The 19328-nt window shown below is 42.7% G+C and overlaps 1 protein-coding gene across 2 annotated transcripts in view; it reads right to left on the bottom strand.

Moving 5' to 3' along the window:
* The window catches only part of ppp2r3a (protein phosphatase 2, regulatory subunit B'', alpha), a 43664-nt gene that overhangs the window by 17883 nt on the left and 6453 nt on the right, over nucleotides 1-19328 (bottom strand). The window contains exons 2-3 of one of the 2 annotated variants that reach the window (XM_086094633.1): nucleotides 1909-4070; nucleotides 863-1827 (exon numbers count right to left, since the gene is read on the bottom strand). In XM_086094633.1, coding sequence (XP_085950759.1) covers nucleotides 863-1827; nucleotides 1909-3412 — 2469 coding nt within the window. In that variant the 5' untranslated portion in view covers nucleotides 3413-4070. Of the gene's footprint in view, nucleotides 1-862; nucleotides 4071-19328 lie in introns of both variants that reach the window. The other variant, XM_086094632.1, reaches the window with a different exon arrangement.

Here is a 19328-nt window from a genome sequence, read left to right as displayed (position 1 = left end):
ATGAGGCGGCACAGTGCGCTAAACTAATTTTTCAAATAAATAAATACATAAACAAACCAGCAAACAGGATGGCTTAACACCAAAAAGATCTATTTCAAGCCAGCACTCTAATTCTGTTGAGTCAAAGGAGCAGACAGGCACATCGCCGCAGTTAATTACCACTATTCATCACCAGCTATCAATTATATTCAACGATCCTGTTGTGCCTCAGCAATGAGAAAAATACAAACCCTGCGGGCTGTTTCAACTTGGACATGTTTTCAAGGCAAAGGAGGAACAGCAAAGAGCCGACATTTGCTTGCACGTGCTACGCAATTAAATTTCACATTCAATGAAAAAAAAAATAATAATATGAATTTTTATCTCAACCTAAAAGGTTTCACACAAGTTTCTTTGCCTGAAAATAAACAATTAGTCTTGCCCAAAATTATATTTTATTCATGTAATATAACCAAATGAAGTATTTGGACTTTGTTCTCAAAAATATAAAAAATGTTTTAATGACTTTTTTTTTTGATATGGTAAGAGTTTTTTTTCTAGTATTATTTTGGCCTTAATATCATATTAACACGATAACTTTTCATCACTAACATTTCAAATTGTTTCCCCTAAAAAATGTTCTCAAAATATTTTAAGTTGTACAATGACTTTCAAAAATGTATGATTTTATTATTTTAAGATTAACCGCAAAAATATCAAAGTAACGTTTTTTTTTTTCTAAATCTGACTTCATTCTCATGTAGAATTATGACTTAAAAAAAAAAAAAAAATACAGCACTTTAAAAATTATATATGGATGTATTTTGTCTTGTACTTTATAACACGGCAAATCAAGTGAAGTCAATAAAGAATTGGGACCTACCCTGATTACTTCGGGAGTCTGCTGGATGAGCAGGGTCGAACCCGTGTCTTTCAAAGCCGGAGTGTTCCCGATGGTAACAGCAGGGTCTCTCTCGACTACCACAGGCGGGCTGGACCCGGTCGGCGGCACTTTAGGAGCAGCATCGTTCCCCAGCTCGGCAGGACGTGCAAGGGAATGCAAGTTTGCAGGTGCAGGGGTGGATTTGGGATGGACTAAGGAGGCTTCTGAAACGGTGTCTTTAGTTTCAGGTGTTGTGACTGTAGCCACAAACGTGGAGGGTGCCTCAGGTGTAGATTGATGCGCAGATGCAGCCGTGCATATATCTTCAGCTGCAGTTTTTTGCGTGAGAGCAGCTGTAACCGAGGGCGTTCGTGCAGAGAGCTTCGGCGGTATGGCCGGAACGGTTACTGCGGGATCGGCTTCCGGTGGACAGGCTGCCCGAGCAATTTGTAATGTCGTACTATCAACGGGTGTGTCAGGCCTACCAGTGGAGGCCAATGTGCCTTGCAGAAGTCTCATCACCTCCCGTTCCTTCCCGCTCTTCCTCTCCGCGCTCCCGGTGCTCCCCGACCCCGAGTCCACCAGCTCTTGGGCAAAAGTCTCAATGCTCTCCAAGATTCTCAACAGCAAGGCACCATCTTCATGCTCCTCGCCAGCTCGAGCATTGTGAGTTTCTCCCTGAGGGGCTTTGGAACTGGTGCCATTCATGGCCAGGTGGCTCGCAGGGGTTTTTACTTGGAACTGGGGCATTGTGTGCTGAGTCTGGGCTTCGGTGGACACGAGCCCAAGGCCGCTGCCGCCTCGCTTGCGGGTCTTGACCGGAAGTGGAGGCTCAGTAGTCCTGGGATTGCTCATACTCTGAGACAGATTCTCCAAATCCATGAGCAGTTTGTCAATGTCATCATTCCTGGGTGCGAGCATGTTGGGGGACGGCCTCGTCGGGTTGTGGACAGCGCTGGTCGACTCTAGTTGAGATGGAAAAACAGATTTACTTGATATGTCTTTATTCTGGGACATTTGTTGAGCGATCTGTTCAGACGTCTTACCCATATCTACATCTTCCTCCTCGATGTACAAAGCCTCCATGGGGGATCCAGGCGGGGTGTGGGTGTACGGAGGGGTCGGCGAGGTTCGAAGACGGGACGGAGAGTGCGTCGGAGAGCGACTGGAATAAGGACTCGTGACAGGAGTGGGAGACAGATTGTGATGTGCGATCGACGACGGAGGATGTGAATGCTGTAGTCCATTGGTGAGCGCTTTGGATGAAGAGTTCTGGACGGATATGTGAGGAGTGGACGACGCAGAATGAAGAGCCGTCTTGGGGCTCGGAGGCGACAGCACTACGTCCTCATAACGAGGTGGCTGCTCACTGCCAAATATCGGTGAAAATGGCGTCTGTTGGAGCGAGTGGAGACTGTTCACCAGCTCCATCAGATCACCATGTCCGCTCCCGGGCGTGCCCTGTCCACCCTGCCCGCTACCTCCTATCCCTTCCAGATCCAGAGGTAGTCTCTTTAGATACATGCTCAGTCGGGTCATCAAGGCCCGGTATACGCTGTCGGGACTGGCCCCTCCGTCCTGAGGACCTCCGCCGGCTTTGCGTCGGATGCACTGCTTGATAATGTCGGTGCATTTCTTCAGGTCTTCTGAGCATTTGAGGAGGATATCAAGGCAAGCGCGGATGTCCTCCCCGCCGGCACCCCCGGCAGCTGCCTCTGCCCACGTCTTCTCCAGCAGACGCGCAATCAGATTTTCCTCTCCGAGAGTGTTGCGGTAAAGAGAGGCCAGAGTGTTCACACTTTGGTCCAGCGACCCGCTGCCGCTTGAACCGTTTACTTTCGCGATAGCCGACGGGGAGCTAGAACTGCCCTTCGGTTTCGTCTCTAAAAACGGCGGCGCGTTCTCGTCGTTGGGAGCAGCGGTGGTGCAGTTACTGGGGACGTTGGAGCTGAAGTGGCCGTAGATGATCTCCAGGTCGGTGGAGCGACGGCTGAACGAGTCGGGACGGACCTTGCGGCCTTTGCGGAAGGTGACGTGGCTGGACGAGGAGAGTCGAAGCTTGTCGAAGGAAAACTCTTTGAGCTTACCGCTGGCCAGATTGATGGCCTCTTCAGTGATGTCTTTGAGGCTACCGTAGCTACCACAGCTCAGGTTGCTCGTTGACCCTCCGCCACTGGGGAGCTTCTTTCCCCGCCACATGTTGCTCTCCTCCCCTATAAACAAATTTCCATTGCTGCCTGCCCTCTCCAGAGCGTCACAGTTATAACCCGTGTCAACAGTACCGCTCGTTCTACCATGGTGAGGAATCTGTTGGGAGGTCATGCAGCTTGAGTGTCCGGTCAGGCCATTCGGGTCGGTGTAGGGTAAGTCCGGCGCAACCAGCAGCTCGGAGCAAGTGCCATGATGGGCCACAGAACATTCCAGCCCCTGGGAAAGCGCTCGACACGGGCCCGAACAATAGTGCACAGCGTGAGAGTGCGTGCGCCGGTCCACCACCACGCTGTTGTAGCAGCTCACACTGCTCACCACCACACGGTAGGCTGCTGCCATGGTAACCAATGTCACCAAACTAATCCGTCAGGGCATAGACCATGAAAAAAAAAAATAATAATCAAAGTAGTATCATCTTCCGGAAAAAAAATGAAAGGTCTTTTCAAGTTTTGTATCACAGATTCTTTAGCATGGAATTATTTAAAAAGTCGAGTTGCAAAGGAGAGACGTAAGATCTCAGGGCCTCTTAAAAACAGCTGCAAGGTTCTTCCCCCTCGCTCCACGGGCTGCTTCTCCGCTTCCTCTCGCGCGGCGGCTCGTTATCCACTAATGACAGCGAGGCGAGACAGCGACAGCGGAACATCCAGCTGGGCTATCACCCTTCTCTTCACAGAGGCAACCCCCACGGGCCTGATGCGCTGCCAACGAGGCTTCAGCATGGCTCCGGACTTGGCTCGTCCCTTGTGCAATGAAACGCTGGAAGAAATCTTTTACCTCCTCCTCCTCCTTTTTAAACGTCCTGAGGCAGCTGAGAAGTACTTGCTGACTCCGACACAGCTGCAGAATAGCAAGGGACCGAGCACAGATGGCCCCCCGTTCCCCTTTTCTCGCTCTCTCTGCTTATGTTGCGTCTGGGTGTCTGCCGTCGCTCTCGTTTCTCAAGGCTCTCGTCTCCGGTTGAGGCGTTGTGCTTTTCTGACTGGGGCGGGGGTGCCACCTAGGATTCAGCGGAAGAAAGGGCAAGGAGGGGAGGTGTAGTAAGGGTGGAGGGGGAAAACAGAAGAGAAAGCAAACCGTTAGCGTCTCAATTATGAAAAGATGAATAAATGATACTCACTAGAAAAACTGTGCACATGACCACATATGGTCAATATTCGGGGTATAACAGTCAAAGTCTGACCTTAAAATCTTGGTTTTTAGGTCATGGATGACCAACTTTAAGCTAAATAACCAAATAAAGACAACACGCAAAGCTGATGAGCAATTCATCCCAAATTCCTATCACTTATTCGTCACAGAACAGTTAAATAAGACCTGTGGAAAAGTACTAATGATGTCACATGTGCCCTGCCACCGGGGATCTTTTTAAAAGTCATATTTCCAACAACACCCTTGTGAGGATCAAACGGCTAAAAAATATGGATGGATATTCCCGAAGACACGATAAAACTCCATCTGCCTGAAGTCACAAAACACTCGTGCATATTTTAAACTTAAAGTAAAGAAATATGTAAATAAATACTACGCGTACGTCACGGTTAAACGCGCCTGAGGGGACAAACCCTCTGTGTATAAAAATGATTCAACAGTGGTGTAAAAGAAAATCATCTTTTCAGTCTGACCCGTTAAAATGCACTTCTTTCATTTGTCTTACTCTCATTCTTGTTTCCCCCCTCTTCCCTCGAGTTGTCCTGACTCAGCACATTCCCATGCATAATACATCAACGTGTAAATCTTACAGCTGCGGTGGGACGCTTGTAGCTGGCTGCTCGAGACACACAAGCAACCTCGTGATGTAAATGACGAAATTCAACAAGAAAATATAAAATAGCATTCTAGCTAGCTAACAGATGCAGCTTGCCAGAATAGCTCGGCTTCTGCCACTTGTCACTAGGCAGAATTCATTGGGGTCTGACGTAACTGTCCAATAAGCCAATGGGGAAAAGATGTATAGTAATTTCATAAATGACAAGGTGAAGACTGTGGAGCGAAATACCGCAGCGTCCAAAGCTAAAGACAGTAACAAGATAAGCTAACGCTACAATGAAGTGTTTACTACCTCACATCTACTTGCTATTAAGTTTTTTATTATTTTTTGTATGGATGCGTTTAAGCATACCGTTTGATAAAGTTAGAAATTATGTGGTAGTACAGCCTTATGGATTTGTCTAAATTGAACAAATTTCACGAAGAACACAAGCAGAGAGATCTCCTTTAGAAAGCACAATTATGCGTTATTGGACCAAATGCGTTGCGTGATCGGGAGATCCATTGAAGGCAGGTCTCAATAATTCTGACAGGAAACACAAGTGGGTAAACACAAGGCTGCCAAACTCTTGCTTTCTAATTTGCATAGCTGCTAGCATAATAAACGTGCTTATGTATTGACAATTTTCAAGCATCTTCATGTCTCACTTTTGCTTTCTGTGTTTTTTTTTTTTTTTGTGTGATGCAGAAGTGCACCACTATATCACAGAGGAAAATAGAGTTCCAGTAGTCAGTTGCATTGCTGAAAGGCTCGTCTCAAAATGGTTGTCAAGAGTTGAATGCCGTATTAACACAATTGAGTACACCCCTTCAATTTGCTTGATTTTTATTCCACCGGTGCCATAATATGTCAAAATTATTAAACTCAAGTTTGAGCCTCCGAGCTCAAACGGTTTTCAAGTTATGGCCCGTCAAATTTTGGGTGACACGCCCACTTTTGGCATCCGGGAATCGCACACAAATTTTTTTTTAAATTTTGTACCATATTTGGAGGCTTGCATCTTTTGTTTTAAGGTAGAAAAAAACTGTAAATTGCTATATTTTTATATTCTGGCCTTGTCTGTACGGATTGGCGCTTATAAAGAGCACAGGTGTGCTATTTTAAGAGATATTAACCCATTAAAAGTGGATTTTGTGATGACAAAGCGCTTCTTCTTTTTTGGCGTTTTGGGGGTCCATATCTTGGCAATGTTTTGAGTTTGTGGGCTTTCAACGGATTTATCATCATATTTGGGAACTATACTACGCATTTAGAAGGTTTAAAAGGTACTTGGGCCTTTGGTGGGGCAAAATGCCTAAAGTCTGTTTTGCTTTTTCTTTGGCTTTTTGAGCGTTCTCCTCTTTGCTGTAAGCACTTCCCAATGGTGGTCCCTCTGGTACAACTCTGCTGCGCCACTACGGTATCGCGCACGCACGCACGCGCGCACGCGCACACACAGGTCTCTGGAGAAAGGCCGTGTGAATAGCTCCACACCTCATTATGAGCAAGCGGCCCCCGAAGGACGGCGGCTCGGATAGACGGCCCAAATTTACCCTGCGGGGAAGTGCGGAGGGCAAGGAAGAGGATGTTTTTGTGCCTGCGAACAGGCGGGTGACTCACGGCTTTTTCTTATCTTGAAAAGCCTTATAAGGCGCACAGACGCACACCCCCGCGCACTCAGGAACCACGAACAGCGCGTGTGAAAAGCAGAAAAGTAAACATGAACGAATATGAGTAAGAGTTGAAAACGTCAAAAAACGCACGCACAGTCGCACTCACGGGACTGTGATGCTTTGGTCACAGGCACACGAGGAGGCGCTGTAAGAGTTTGTTTTGAAGAATTTATGTATCTATTTATTTATTGTAATGTTTGTTTTCTTTGTTTATTGTTATTATCATTATTTATTTATTTTTTCACGCTTCTACAGTATGTGCTTATATAACTACAAAATATAACTATGTAAGATTGAGACTCTTCTCGAAAATATAAAATTTTACTGATAATATTATTATTGTAATTCTTGAAAATGAAACTTTATGGTAAATGAAGTGCACTTACTGTAAATAGCGGCCATTCTTTCAAGTGAATTTTTTCCCTTTCATATTTTCCATAAAAATGTCCATTATCTTCGTTTTTTCTGGAAAATGTAAATTTCTTCAATATATATATAAAATTTAAAAAATGAAAAAAAATGTGCTCATGTACTGTACTTATTAATGTAATTCCCCTAAAGTGACATGGGAGAAAACAATTTTTTAATATGTTTCTTGTCCTAGCAAGAATGTTTCTCGTCCTGACGAGAAACATATAAAAAATAATAATAATAATTCTCCCATATCACTTTAGGGGTTCCGTAATTTCCATTAGTGTTGCAATGATTTTTTAACAACAAATCAATTATCAAATTAATCTTTTTTTTTAATTTTTTATTATTGATGAATGTTTCAAAAGCTTTTCTTATTTACAATGATCCAAATGCTCGGAATTTCAGCTTCTCCACAGTAAATGCCTGATTTCTGTAGTCATCCATGAAAGAGGACTGATTAGATTTGGGCAGAATCAAAAGAAAAAATTTGCTTTGACTTTGGAAAACAATGATCAACAATTTTACTATTTATGACATGTTACAGACCAAACCAGTAACTGAATCATAATTGCGTGAATGTCAATTTGAAATAACGTCTTGTTTTTGAGTAAATGCATGAAAAAAAAACTTTTTTAATCAACAAAATAGACACATCAATTATCTAAATAATCGTTAGTTGCAGCTCTCATTTCTTTTCTTTTCTATGAAGAAGAACTGATTCTGAATCCAAACAAATATGACAATTGGGCTGGTGTCCACTTGCGTAAGCTTACACAAGACTGCTGACGTAGCCCGTCTTTCAACTGCGTCCAACCTTTCTCTTAACTTTTAAAGACCGGCCAGCTCTCCGTGAGGAGCAAATGAGCGGTGCTCTGCTTTTACACTCTCCAGACTGCCGTGTGCTCAGAAACACTGATTTGTGGCCTGACCGGAGACGTAGCATGACCATCCAAAAGTGGCCTCTTAAAGACGCTTCAAAAGTGACACGCGGCGTACACTGCGCACCACACGTCTGCACGACATTTACAAAAAAAAAGAAAAGAAAAAAAAAAAGAACGTATCTTCTTTACTGTCTGTACTGAAGACGACTTATCCGTGTCCAAAATGTGTTTATGGTAGCAGAAATGAATTGGAATCCATATAAGCGCATGTTTACGCTGCACCAGCGAAGCGAGGCACGCCAGTGCGTGCGTGGACTGCTGTTCCTGTCCATCAGGGGGGGTCATACGAGGAGCAGATTAGGGTTTCTGACCGCAAACCCCTCGTCGCCACCGCCCGTTGTCACGGAGACAGCGAGGAGAGCCGTCGTGTTCTCGATGACCATGGGCAAAAAAAGAGGCACCCCCCCCCCCCCAAGCCCCCGAAGAAAAATCTAAATTGGGGCGCTCGAGGGCTCCATCACCTCGCCGGCGCCAAACTTTTCAGCCATTTACGATTGGATCATGATACAGCAATGATGCCATCACGGGACAATTCATTGGGAACACTTACATCATCTAATGACACCCAGTGCAGGCTGAAGGCTACCTTGCGAGTTCTATCTTGGTTCATTTGAGTTTATTTGTCGGGATTTATTTAAAATCAATTTTCATGGTTACAGAAGGAGAGGAGCTCGATTACAAAAGGAGTCATCAGTGTCAAAATGAGTGCGTTCATTTTGAGTTAATTTGGGGAAATTCTCGTCATCCACGTCAAAATTTAGCAGTCCTAATTTAATTTAATAATAATGCATATATTTGTGGAGACTGGGGTCAAGTTGTATTTTACAATTTTAAAAATGTGCAGAATTTCACAGGTTGCTTTATGTTAAACATTAGATAGCTCTTAATATGAAAAGAAAAATGCAGTGAGTCGTCACCAATGCCTTACAAATGCAATTATGACACCTAGTGGCAGAAAAATGACCTCAACACAAGTCAATATCACACTTGTTTTTTTACAGTACAGTACATCTTTTTAATTAGTTAAACTTTTTTTCCCCACTTTTAAGTGTATGAAAACTTAGAAAAAATATTTTATTGTACATTTAGAACAGATATAAAATAAGCGATCAATCATGAATTAACTATTGAAGTCATGCAATTAATTACGATTAAAAATTCTAATAATCTGACAGCCCTAATATTTGTGTATATATATATATATATATATATATATATATATATATATATATATATATATATATATATATATATATTCCCTTTTTAATCAAAAACAATTCTATAGAAATTGAATCCTGTAGTTCCAGAAGATGCAGGAAAATAGTTACAAATCCATCGTTAACATGCTCTTGAAATTGCTCCCGAGTGGACGAGGTGTTGATTTAAGGGAGAGAACAAAAAGATGAGGAATGCCCTTGAGGGGTTGTAGAAGGACGAGAGGGGAGACGCTTAGGTGTGATACGTAGCAGGAGGTGTCAACATGGGATGAACACACACAAGTGCGCGCACACGCACGCACACACACACACACACACGTATATAACACATAACTTGGGATAAAAAGCCAGACGGACATTTCGTTGAAGGGGGGAGGGGGTGGGGGGGGGTGACTTGGGTCACATGCACAAACACCAGCCCGAGAATAGCTTCTAAACACCAGGGAAGAAAATAGCCCAGTAACAGAGGATGTGGCACTGTGCGTGCATGTGTGAGCGCAACTGCGCAGTGTGCCGTCTCTGTATTCTATCCATTTGTAGGCTCGCTCGTTTGTAACTCGGGAGGGGAAAAAAAAAAGACTTTCATCCTCAGCCGCAGTTCATCTGTTTTAAGATCTCACCAAAAAAAAAAAAAAAAAGGCAATATAAAGTCTTGACTTGTGCATGCTCTAATTGCCATCTGGTGTTAAATGAACATCAGAAAAAAGCAACGGAACAACAAACGACACAAAAAAAAAAAAGGCTAACGGGCTGCGCGGAAGATACGACACACGCGGGGAGACACGCGGAGACAGTATACTCTAAATTTGGCCTATAAATGATCAATTTGGACTTCAGCGACCTCATGCGAGAACATGAGTTGATTATATGTTTCAGAGATAAAATGGCTTCCAGCATGTCTGAGCAGCCACACCGTTATTTGAACCAGCTACGTTAGAAATTGCTGATTAGAAAAACAACGGTGTGTCTACTATGAACAGTAACGCATCCTCGCTGTCAGGAAACTTCTGGGGCAATGCTAGGCGCTAAGCTAACTTGTGCCGCACGAGCTGCGGCTGGCTCGCTACGGTGGCTAAACACTGCTCTTCCACGACTCCTCTAAGTTATTAAATCCCGCCTCCATGGCAGCAAATGAGCTTCTGACCTTATCACCAAAGGCACATTTGTCACACCCTTTTTTTAATTTTGTGTGTTAAAAAAAATCCCTGGTTAGCAAAGTTGCTAACCTCATAAATAGCCTTTACCATTTTCCTATGAGCCTTTTGTTAATGTTGTGGCACTCATTTTTAAATACATACATTTAAATATCTTTACTTGATTTCCTGTGCATTACATTGCGCGGCTAGCTGTTAGCATCTGATTAGCTGTGTCACCTAGCTTCCCCGGGAGTCAACCGCGCTTTCTTCAGGGGTTTTCTCGAGAATATAAAACGTTATTCTTGTAAGATGACTATTGTTTTCTCAGAAATATATTACATGTTTCTCAAGAGTCATAAATAATCATAAAGATTAAGATTGCTTTAAAAAAAAAAACTAAATAAAAATACTACAGTTAATGAATTATTCATGTGACTTTTTAACAACTGTATGACTATAATGTAAGATTATAATTTTTTTCCCCTTGAAAACAAAATACTTTTTTCTCCGAACTTTTCTTCCCAAATTATATGCACAGGAAGCAGTTTTTGTTGCGGCTAGTTTTACATTTAAACGTTGGTTTGACATTGCAACAGAATAATGAAAGTCCACCACTTCACGACGAGCAAAAATGTACTTTCTAATTACTACTTTCCTATTACATTTTAGCCAGCGATACGTAGATACTCCGGCTAATCGGCTGTTAGCTTCTATCAGTGCCGACAGCGATCGATCCGGACCTTTCTCTGCGCCATCTTGAGACGTTCACCACCCTTGCTTTCTCCAGACATCAACACCACAAGACTCTCCCGCCTGTCGAACCTCTACTGGAACCCTCCCATCGTCTGCTGTTTGTCCAGCCGGCCAAACTTCGCAGCCAGGCGCCAAAAGGTTCCCTTTCTCAGCAAATAGTTTCAGTGACGTTCGCCCAATGCTGATTCGTGAATAGGCAAGTGCATTAGCGCCGTTTCTGTTTACACCGCGTAGGACTAAATTAGCATTGCGTTAGCGTCTAGGTGATCTATTAGCCCCGTTTTAGAAATGTCTTAGGACTGAGTCACGGTGAGCATACAGTAAAAGGGAGAGCGCGTACGCCTGGAGGCTGCGCACATCTGTTTGTAACGCGTCCGCACAAAATGGCAAAGATTTACGACATGAGACGACCGAAGCCGACTTATTGGACGCCGATGGTGTCACACAAGGACTCTCATTGCGGAGTGTGTGTGTGTGTGGGGGGGGGGGGGGGGGCTTGCTGTCATCGCACACGCACGCACACTAGACATGCTTGCTTTCAGCATGGTGATCTCATGGGGGGATACAGTATGTACTGTATATGCGAGGGCAGTAACCGCCAAAAGGGGAGGGGGGGGGGGGTGATATATTTGCGTACATGCGCGCACACACAAAACACACTTCGGGCATGTTTTGGACACCTGGAGGAAAAGGATAGTGGGCCGCCAAAGACAATGGCCGCAGCGTTTATGACTCACCCACACATGCATTAATCACACACACAGGCACACTCAAGCATCTCACATGTACGGATAATAATAATATAAATTTATTGTATGTCCATGGAAGCTGATGCAAGTAAATGCTGGGATTAAAAAAAAATATATATATATATATTTTTTTTTTTAACAAAAAAACTACTTTCTGAGCTTGTTTGGTATCAGGAGAAATAAATCAAATCTCACAAGAAAAAAAAACAGTAAATAATGTCCTTTTTGTTTATTAAATAAGAATTCAGATTTTCTTTGGGGGGGGGGGGTGAAGTAAAAACACATTTTTATTTGAAGGCCACATAACGAAGCCCGAATGCACAATATTCCGCGGTGTACAAAAACTTGACAACGCCTACGCGTGGCTGCAGCGCAAACAAAACACCCACGCACACACAAAAGTTGACGTCTCAAACTTTTGCAATATTAGCATAATGTTAAGATGGCCTACGATTAGCAAACTTAACTTGGCAATAACTCCTCGAACCCAGCAACAGTCAATGGTATGTTCATAACCTTTATTTATGGTGGTCTCAGCGCCTTCGCGAGGGTCTCGTTTGCATCAAAATCAATCAGGATTCTTCCGCTAAGTGCTTTCCTTAACTTTGTCATCTGCCATGACTCGCAGAACCTCAGATAGATCAAACAGAGTGCCGTATCCTTTAAAAATCGATTGGATTCTTGCTTTAAATGGCATGGAATTTGGCTAAAGGCCAAGCGTGTCCAATCTATGGCCTGGGGGCCATTCGCGGCCCACCGTCTATTTTTTAGCAAAAAAAAAAAAAAAAAATCACTTTTGACCTGCAACACTGTGTGTGGGTTTGACAGCTGATACATTTGAGTTGGGAGAACTTTCCTAGATATGCAAAGAACATATTTACAACTAAACTAGCGACAACATTTCTCTTTGTAAGTACCTCGTGAATTAAATATTACAGTTTCAGAAGCAAAAAAATGTTATCCTGCACTTTCCGCCGTCAGTGTCAAGGTCTGACTTGAGAGCATCTCACACGAATGAGTTACTAAGATCCTCAAGTGAACACTGCTTTAAAATGGGTCACATCCTAACTGATTACTCTTGCTTTGATTCTGAAAGTGGACGTGCGCATGTGGCCCGAGAAGGAAAAACTTTGGACACCCTCCCTGGCTTACAATATGCATTTACGCGTCCATCCTCTGACCTCAGCTACTTCCAATGGTTCGCATATGCATGAAGATCAATGGAATTCTTGCTTTAAAAGTGCCGACTCAGTTTGAGAATTGCGCGCGGCAGCGCATTGACAAACTGACCTCAGCTCCCTACAAAGTAACAGATCATATATGCTTTAAAAAAAATCTATTGGGCACTTGCTTTTTTTTTTTTTTTTTTTTTTTTTTCATCCTTGATCATCACATCAGTCGGGACAAGAGCTAACAATATGGGAAGAGAACAAAGGCAGCGTGAAAACAGTAGCAAAGTGGAGACTGTATATGGTAAGCTAGCGTTAGCATGCGAGCACATTGTTGTCATTCCGAGCCATGTATCGTCAGATATTATTATGACAAAAAAAAGTGAGTATCCCAGCTACTTTCTGGTTTGACCTAAGGTCAAATATCAGAAAAGGGAACATTTGGTCTCCGCTTTTAAGGGACCGTAAAGTTTCCTCATCAGTAGTCTGCACATGCTAGCACTCACAACACTCTCACGCTTCTGATCCTGATGGATTTGGCGGCGACGTGACTCTTGCCTCTTTGAAGTCGAGAGTCAGAAAAGCCTGCCTCCATCAAATTCATCGACTATTTAAAAGCCCCAATCTTAAGATTCCGTCCTCCTTTCGGGGGGAAAAGTTGGAAAACACTTGTGGTTTATTTATTTGAGTCTCTTCGTGGGCTGAAAGCGCCGTTTGGGATTAGGACTCTGGGGAGAAGGTTTTTAGCGTGGATGATTAAAAGGGTGGAATTGACAAAGCCCATCAAGCTCAGCCAGTCAGACGTTAATAGGATACGCGGGAAGAAAAAAAAAAAAACACACCTTGTCCTCGGAGCTACTCGCATTCCAGGAGCGAGCCTCGTTACAGCCTCGTGCATCGAACCGCGCGCAGCCTTGCGGCGGACGGAGACCACATGAAAGAAGTCAACAAACGTCCTCACTGGCTTTATCTTCCTTTCACCGTTTCCAATTTGCAAGCCATCGTCGCGGATTTTTTGACTCCCGACGACAGACGAAAACAACCCCCCCCCCCCCCCCCCCCCCGCGCCACTCGTCTGGCAGCCCCTTTAAGTGTGTGATAAATGTATACTGTAGGTTTATGTTAAAGCCCTAAGTGGAGGAGGGGGGGGGGGGGCAAATTTTTGGGGGGCTTATAAATACGAGCTGACGCCAGCAAGGATCAGGTAGCCTCAATACCCTGATTCAGCCTAAATGACGGATACCTTAGATCCCCTTCTTCACCGTGGCAGTCTCTCTTTCACTGTCGGGCTGGAAGGGTCCGAGGGGCCAGGGTGGCAAAATGTTCATAATTAATTTCGCAGGTGACAAGCAGACCCGTAATTGAACTTTGGCAAGATCTGTTTAGGTTACGCTATTTAATCCCCCCAAAAACTGTGGTATGCTGTGCAGTCACCTTTGGAAGAAATAGCAAGTACAAGTGATTTTCATTATGGCAGCGCGGTAGCCTAGTGGTTAGCACGTCTGCTTCGCAGTTCTGAGTTTCAGGGCTCAAAAAGGTAGCTCTCACTTGATGATATATTCACTAAAAGTTAGCGATATTTAGCTTTCGGGGACATTTTTAGCAAACCAAAAATGCATATCTCCTAATTTTTTTTGCATACATGTGTAATTTAAAGCCAAAAATATATACAATTTGACATAGTAAAAATAGTAAATTAACATGGAAAAACATGTATTATTGATTATTTAACTATCAAATGTTATTATAAAAAACTTTTTTTTTCTTTTGAAGTCAAGATGTGAGGGGAAAGTTTAATCTCATGAGAATAAAGTAATACTTTTCAAGAAGGAAAGTTGTAAATATGAAAAAGCAATCTTGTCAGATTAAAGTCACATATTTTAGGAAAAAAAAAGTGGTCCGGTATATTTTCAATATAAAAAGTCTATAATTTTATGAGAAGAATTCTTAAAGCTTTGAGGAAAAAGTCATAGTCTTTAAAAAAAATTAAAATAAATAAGATATTTTCCAGATAGAACATAGTAGAAGCTGTTTATTTTGCCCAAATTATGCAAAATGAGATTTTTAGGGGTGGGGGGGAAATAAATTTACAAGAATAATGTTGTATTTTAAGGCAGTGGGGTTTTTTTTCAGGATAAAAATGTGTAGTCTTAATGTCACATTTTTTTGTAAAAATGTTTTGATAAAAGTTAGTAGCGGTTGGTATATTTTCTTGAAACATAGCAAACAAAACTGGGGGAAGAAATTTTTAAATTTACAGAATATAAATTTCATTTTGAGGGGAAGAAAATTGTAATCTTACAAAAAAGGTTTTATAATTCCAGGATACAAATTCAATAAAATAAAAAATATTTGCATATTTTAGAAAATAAAGTCACATTCAAGATAAAAAGCACATTTTAGAGAATTTATATATATATCGATTTTTTTTTTTTTTTGAGTGAAAAAAGTGAATAAAAAAAAAGCATAAGGCTGTTTTGTCAAAAGATGGTGTTCCTTGTTAAAAATAAACACTGAACTTGTGCCTAGACAAATTATTAACATTTCAACTCATTTGAACAACTTCTATTTTTTCCATTTCGATTTTTCAAGACTTTTGAAAGCTGAAACCCTTGAACCGGCGATTCCCATAGTCACCATAGTCCATTCCACTTCCCATGACTGGCTGCCCCCCCTTCGTGTCAATTGTGTTGCTACAAATTATCCAGTAAATCACTGCATAATCGCAACACCACCACGATGAAATTACAGAGTCACGACAACGCGCATGCCACATCAACACAGTCGAAGTGATGTTTGTTCTTTCTCTGCGCTCTGTGCGTCCAACCTTTAATTAGGTTGCCTTAAAAAACGGCTGCGACAAATAGGATGCCAGTTTATCTACGGATTTCCACCCCTTAAAAAATGTCAACGCTTAAGAAATTGAGCCACACGCTAAGTGTCAATAGAACGTGAGGAGTGTAACAACGTGGTACAGTTGGGGGATGGACGTGCGCCAATGGCAGAGCCCACAACGTCCGAAACAACCCCCGTACTCCGTTCCCGCAGCTCCAGCTCAGCCGCGAGCGGTTGACCGACTGGCAGAGCAGACAAGTCGCCATCCGCAAGAACAAAAACACAATGTCAGCTCCGGAGAGGGTGGGCAGACTTGAAATGTGTTCCTTATAATGCAACCTTTCACACTATTAAGTGCTCATTTTCTCAACAATGTCTTGTTGCTGGAGCTGCGCTAGCTTAAAGTGATTAATAGCTATCAGGCTAAATGTGAGGATTAGCATCTACCAGAAGGCGGTGGAACATTTGGGAAAGAAATGCAGATATGGAAAAAAATCCATCTGTTTTTATCAATCTCATGGGGCGGCCATTTTGCCACTTGCTGTCGAGTGAAAATGACATCACAATGCTGAGGGGATCCGTTTGCAGACATCTGTCATTTAGTAGATGGAGTGCTTTTATTTATTTTTGTTTTTTTATTTTTTTATTTTTTGTTTTTTTATTTTTTTATTTTTTGTTTTTTTATTTTTTTATTTTTTTATTTTTTGTTTTTTTATTTTATTTTATTTTTTTATTTTTTATTTTTTATCAATTTTTATTTTTTTACACAATGGTGCTCAAAGCACTTTACGAAGGCTCACATTTATGATAATCCCACAAAACAAGTCAGCCTTGATTGGTCTTGGCCTTTAGGCACTGTGATGTCAAAATGGCCGCCCCCAAGAGCACACTTTTTGTATTTAAAGCAACCACGTAGCCTCCATGATCTGAATGCTAACATACAATTGGAAAGTCCATAGGCGCATAAGCTAACAATTGGCGACTATGTTAGCGATGTTGTTACCCTTTAAAAGCAACGGATATAAAAGCACGAGCCGCGCAGCAACACGGATTCATGGCATTCATTTCAGTCGGGAAGTGTTTTGAGTTACAAGCATCATCAAGGAATGAATTAAACGCGCATGTCAAGGCACCACTGTCAACTCGCAGTGGCTCGGTTGTCCCAAAGGCTAGCGATTCAGCTAACCTCATACGTGCGCTGGGGAACGAACTGCCCCGGGTTGTCTTTGCAGTTTTTGCGTGAAATTGAGAATGTGGGAAGAGGAAAGACGGAAAGCAGCAAACTGTTATTAGACGTTCTTGCGGTTGCCTTCACAAACAGCTGGATGGGTGGGTAGATGGGGGGGGGAACAATGTTTCCATCAACTGTCAAGGGGGGTTTTAAAGAAAACTTTCCAAATGTCACGGAAGGAGAAGGGGAGAAAATGTTCAAATGTCTGGAGGCCTCTAAACAGCTGGTCCTAAAATAAACAAACACGAAAGGAAGTGAAGACTTTCATTTTGTACAGGAAAAGTGTGTATTGACAAACAAGTGTTTTATTTCAGTTATCAGAATGTTCAAAGGCATTCATGGACTCCATCAAGAAGAGCATTACTGCTCCATGTCTTCATCACACGCAGAGCGGAAAGCAGGGTGCGATCTTAATTTAGATCGGCACCTCGATAGACGGCCGCCGCCTGCGAACGCATGATTTTCCCTCATTAAGATTTGAGGCTTATTGCCGAAATTAAGGAAAATGTCAAGAGCCTGTCTTATTAGAATATTTCCTGGCGGAGAACTAAAGCTGAAAATCCTTAAAGCTGAAGTCAAGTCAAAAATGTTTGTGACAATAATGTGTCCCTGCGCCGACGAGTCTAAATAAAATATTCTGTGTAATTAGTGGAATATGAATTAAACACACAAATCCACACACGTTGTTATCCATCTCCAGGCACTGCCATTTTGTCCTGTACCGCCCTATGCTGTCGACTGATGTTGACATCAACGTGCCCTCGGGCTCGCATTGCAAAAATCCCAGCTCACCTGCTTTCTGGGTTTGGTCACATGACGTGATGTGAGCCCAAGGTCACTTGGACATCAATTTCAGTCGACAGCAAGGGGGCGATGCTGCATAAAAGAACATTTAAACATATATATTTGAACCCCAAACCAAAAAGATGATATTACCCATTGGAAAAAAAAACGTTTTCCATAATATGTCCCATTTAAATCAGGACTAGTTTCCCAAACATAGTCTTTATCTAAATCTGTTTAAACACCCTAGGAAAAGTGTTTTGACAAAAACGAAGAAAAGGAGCTTTGTGTCAGGATTTCAGCCGTGAGCCGTCCAAGTTCCTCTGATGCTCTCGTCTGACGTCGGTGCGTGTACGTCTAACAAGCGGGGAGATCTGGCAGTGTCTGTAACCATGGCAACCTCAAGGATGCTGTGATAAAATTCCAGCAAAATACAAAACACACACGTGCAGATGTCCCAGTGCATGCCGTAGTTTTTCATTTCTGCTTCCTGTGGATGTAGCGGGCAGATGTCCCACCAGTGGCACCACTTTTCCTGCTGCCCTCAGTCTCCTCAAGGATAACAATTGTTCCCTAACGCTGAGAAGTCAACACAGGAAATGAGTACTGCGCCTTTACTCTGGATTCCGCAGTTTTATATTTCCCAGTATTATGGTCCACAGTCTCCACTTTGCTGCAGTGCATGTTTTCTTACTGCCTTCGATCTCCTCATGGGTAACACTTTTCTCCAAATGGTGAGAGGTAAATATTGGAAACAAGTCTTGAGTCTTAGCTGTGGTCGCTGCAGTTAAGTACTTCACAGTATTATATACCACAGTGACCCGTTTTCCTGCTTCCCTTAATCTCCTCAAGGATAACAACAGGTTCCTTATGTTGCGAAATAAACGGGAAATGAGTACTGTGCCTTCACTCTGGATTCTGCAGTTGCACAGTATATTTCACAGTATTACGGTCCACAGTCTCAGTTTTGCTGCAATGGTATGTTTTCTTACTGCCCTCAGTCTCCTCATGGATAACATTTTTTTTTTATCCTCACAGATAAAAACCCTCCTTCTATACTGATAAGTAATTACAAAGAGTCTTGCACCTTAGCTCTGGACGCTTCAGTTTAATAGTTCAAGGTTTATACTCCACAGTCTCCACTTGGCTGCAACAGAGTTGTTTCCTCAAAAATATACCCCCGCACCCCATTTTCGCTCTCTTACGCTACGAGAAAGACAGGAAACCCAAATTCACCTCTGCTGCTGTCGTTCGTTAGCGTATCTCATTCAATGCGTCCTGGTTTTAGTAGGTTCACGTCCAAAAATTGTCAACATTGTAACTACTTTGTCAAAACAATCCGTCAACATGCCTCCTCATGCGGGCACTTGCAGTATCCCCGCGCCTTTTGTTAACAAATCTCTCGCTTGAGTGTATTTGTGTTCGTGACTGCATTAGTGTCCTCTGAATGGCAGTCGCGTGTGATTACTGACCGAGATAAAGACCCTCGCTCCGACCTTACCGCCGGCCCACTTCCGCTTTCAAGCTAGTTGAAACGATCAAAGTAATTAAAGCCCACGCCGCGTCAAAGCAATCTTTATCTTGTCCCCCCCCAAAAAAAAAAAAAA

The sequence above is a fragment of the Leptonotus elevatus genome, chromosome 14 (genome assembly GCF_054856555.1).
Source record: "Leptonotus elevatus isolate MCC_2025b chromosome 14, RoL_Lele_1.0, whole genome shotgun sequence".
Classification (NCBI taxonomy): Eukaryota; Metazoa; Chordata; class Actinopteri; order Syngnathiformes; family Syngnathidae; genus Leptonotus; species Leptonotus elevatus.
This window is presented reverse-complemented; position numbering and strand designations above follow the sequence as displayed.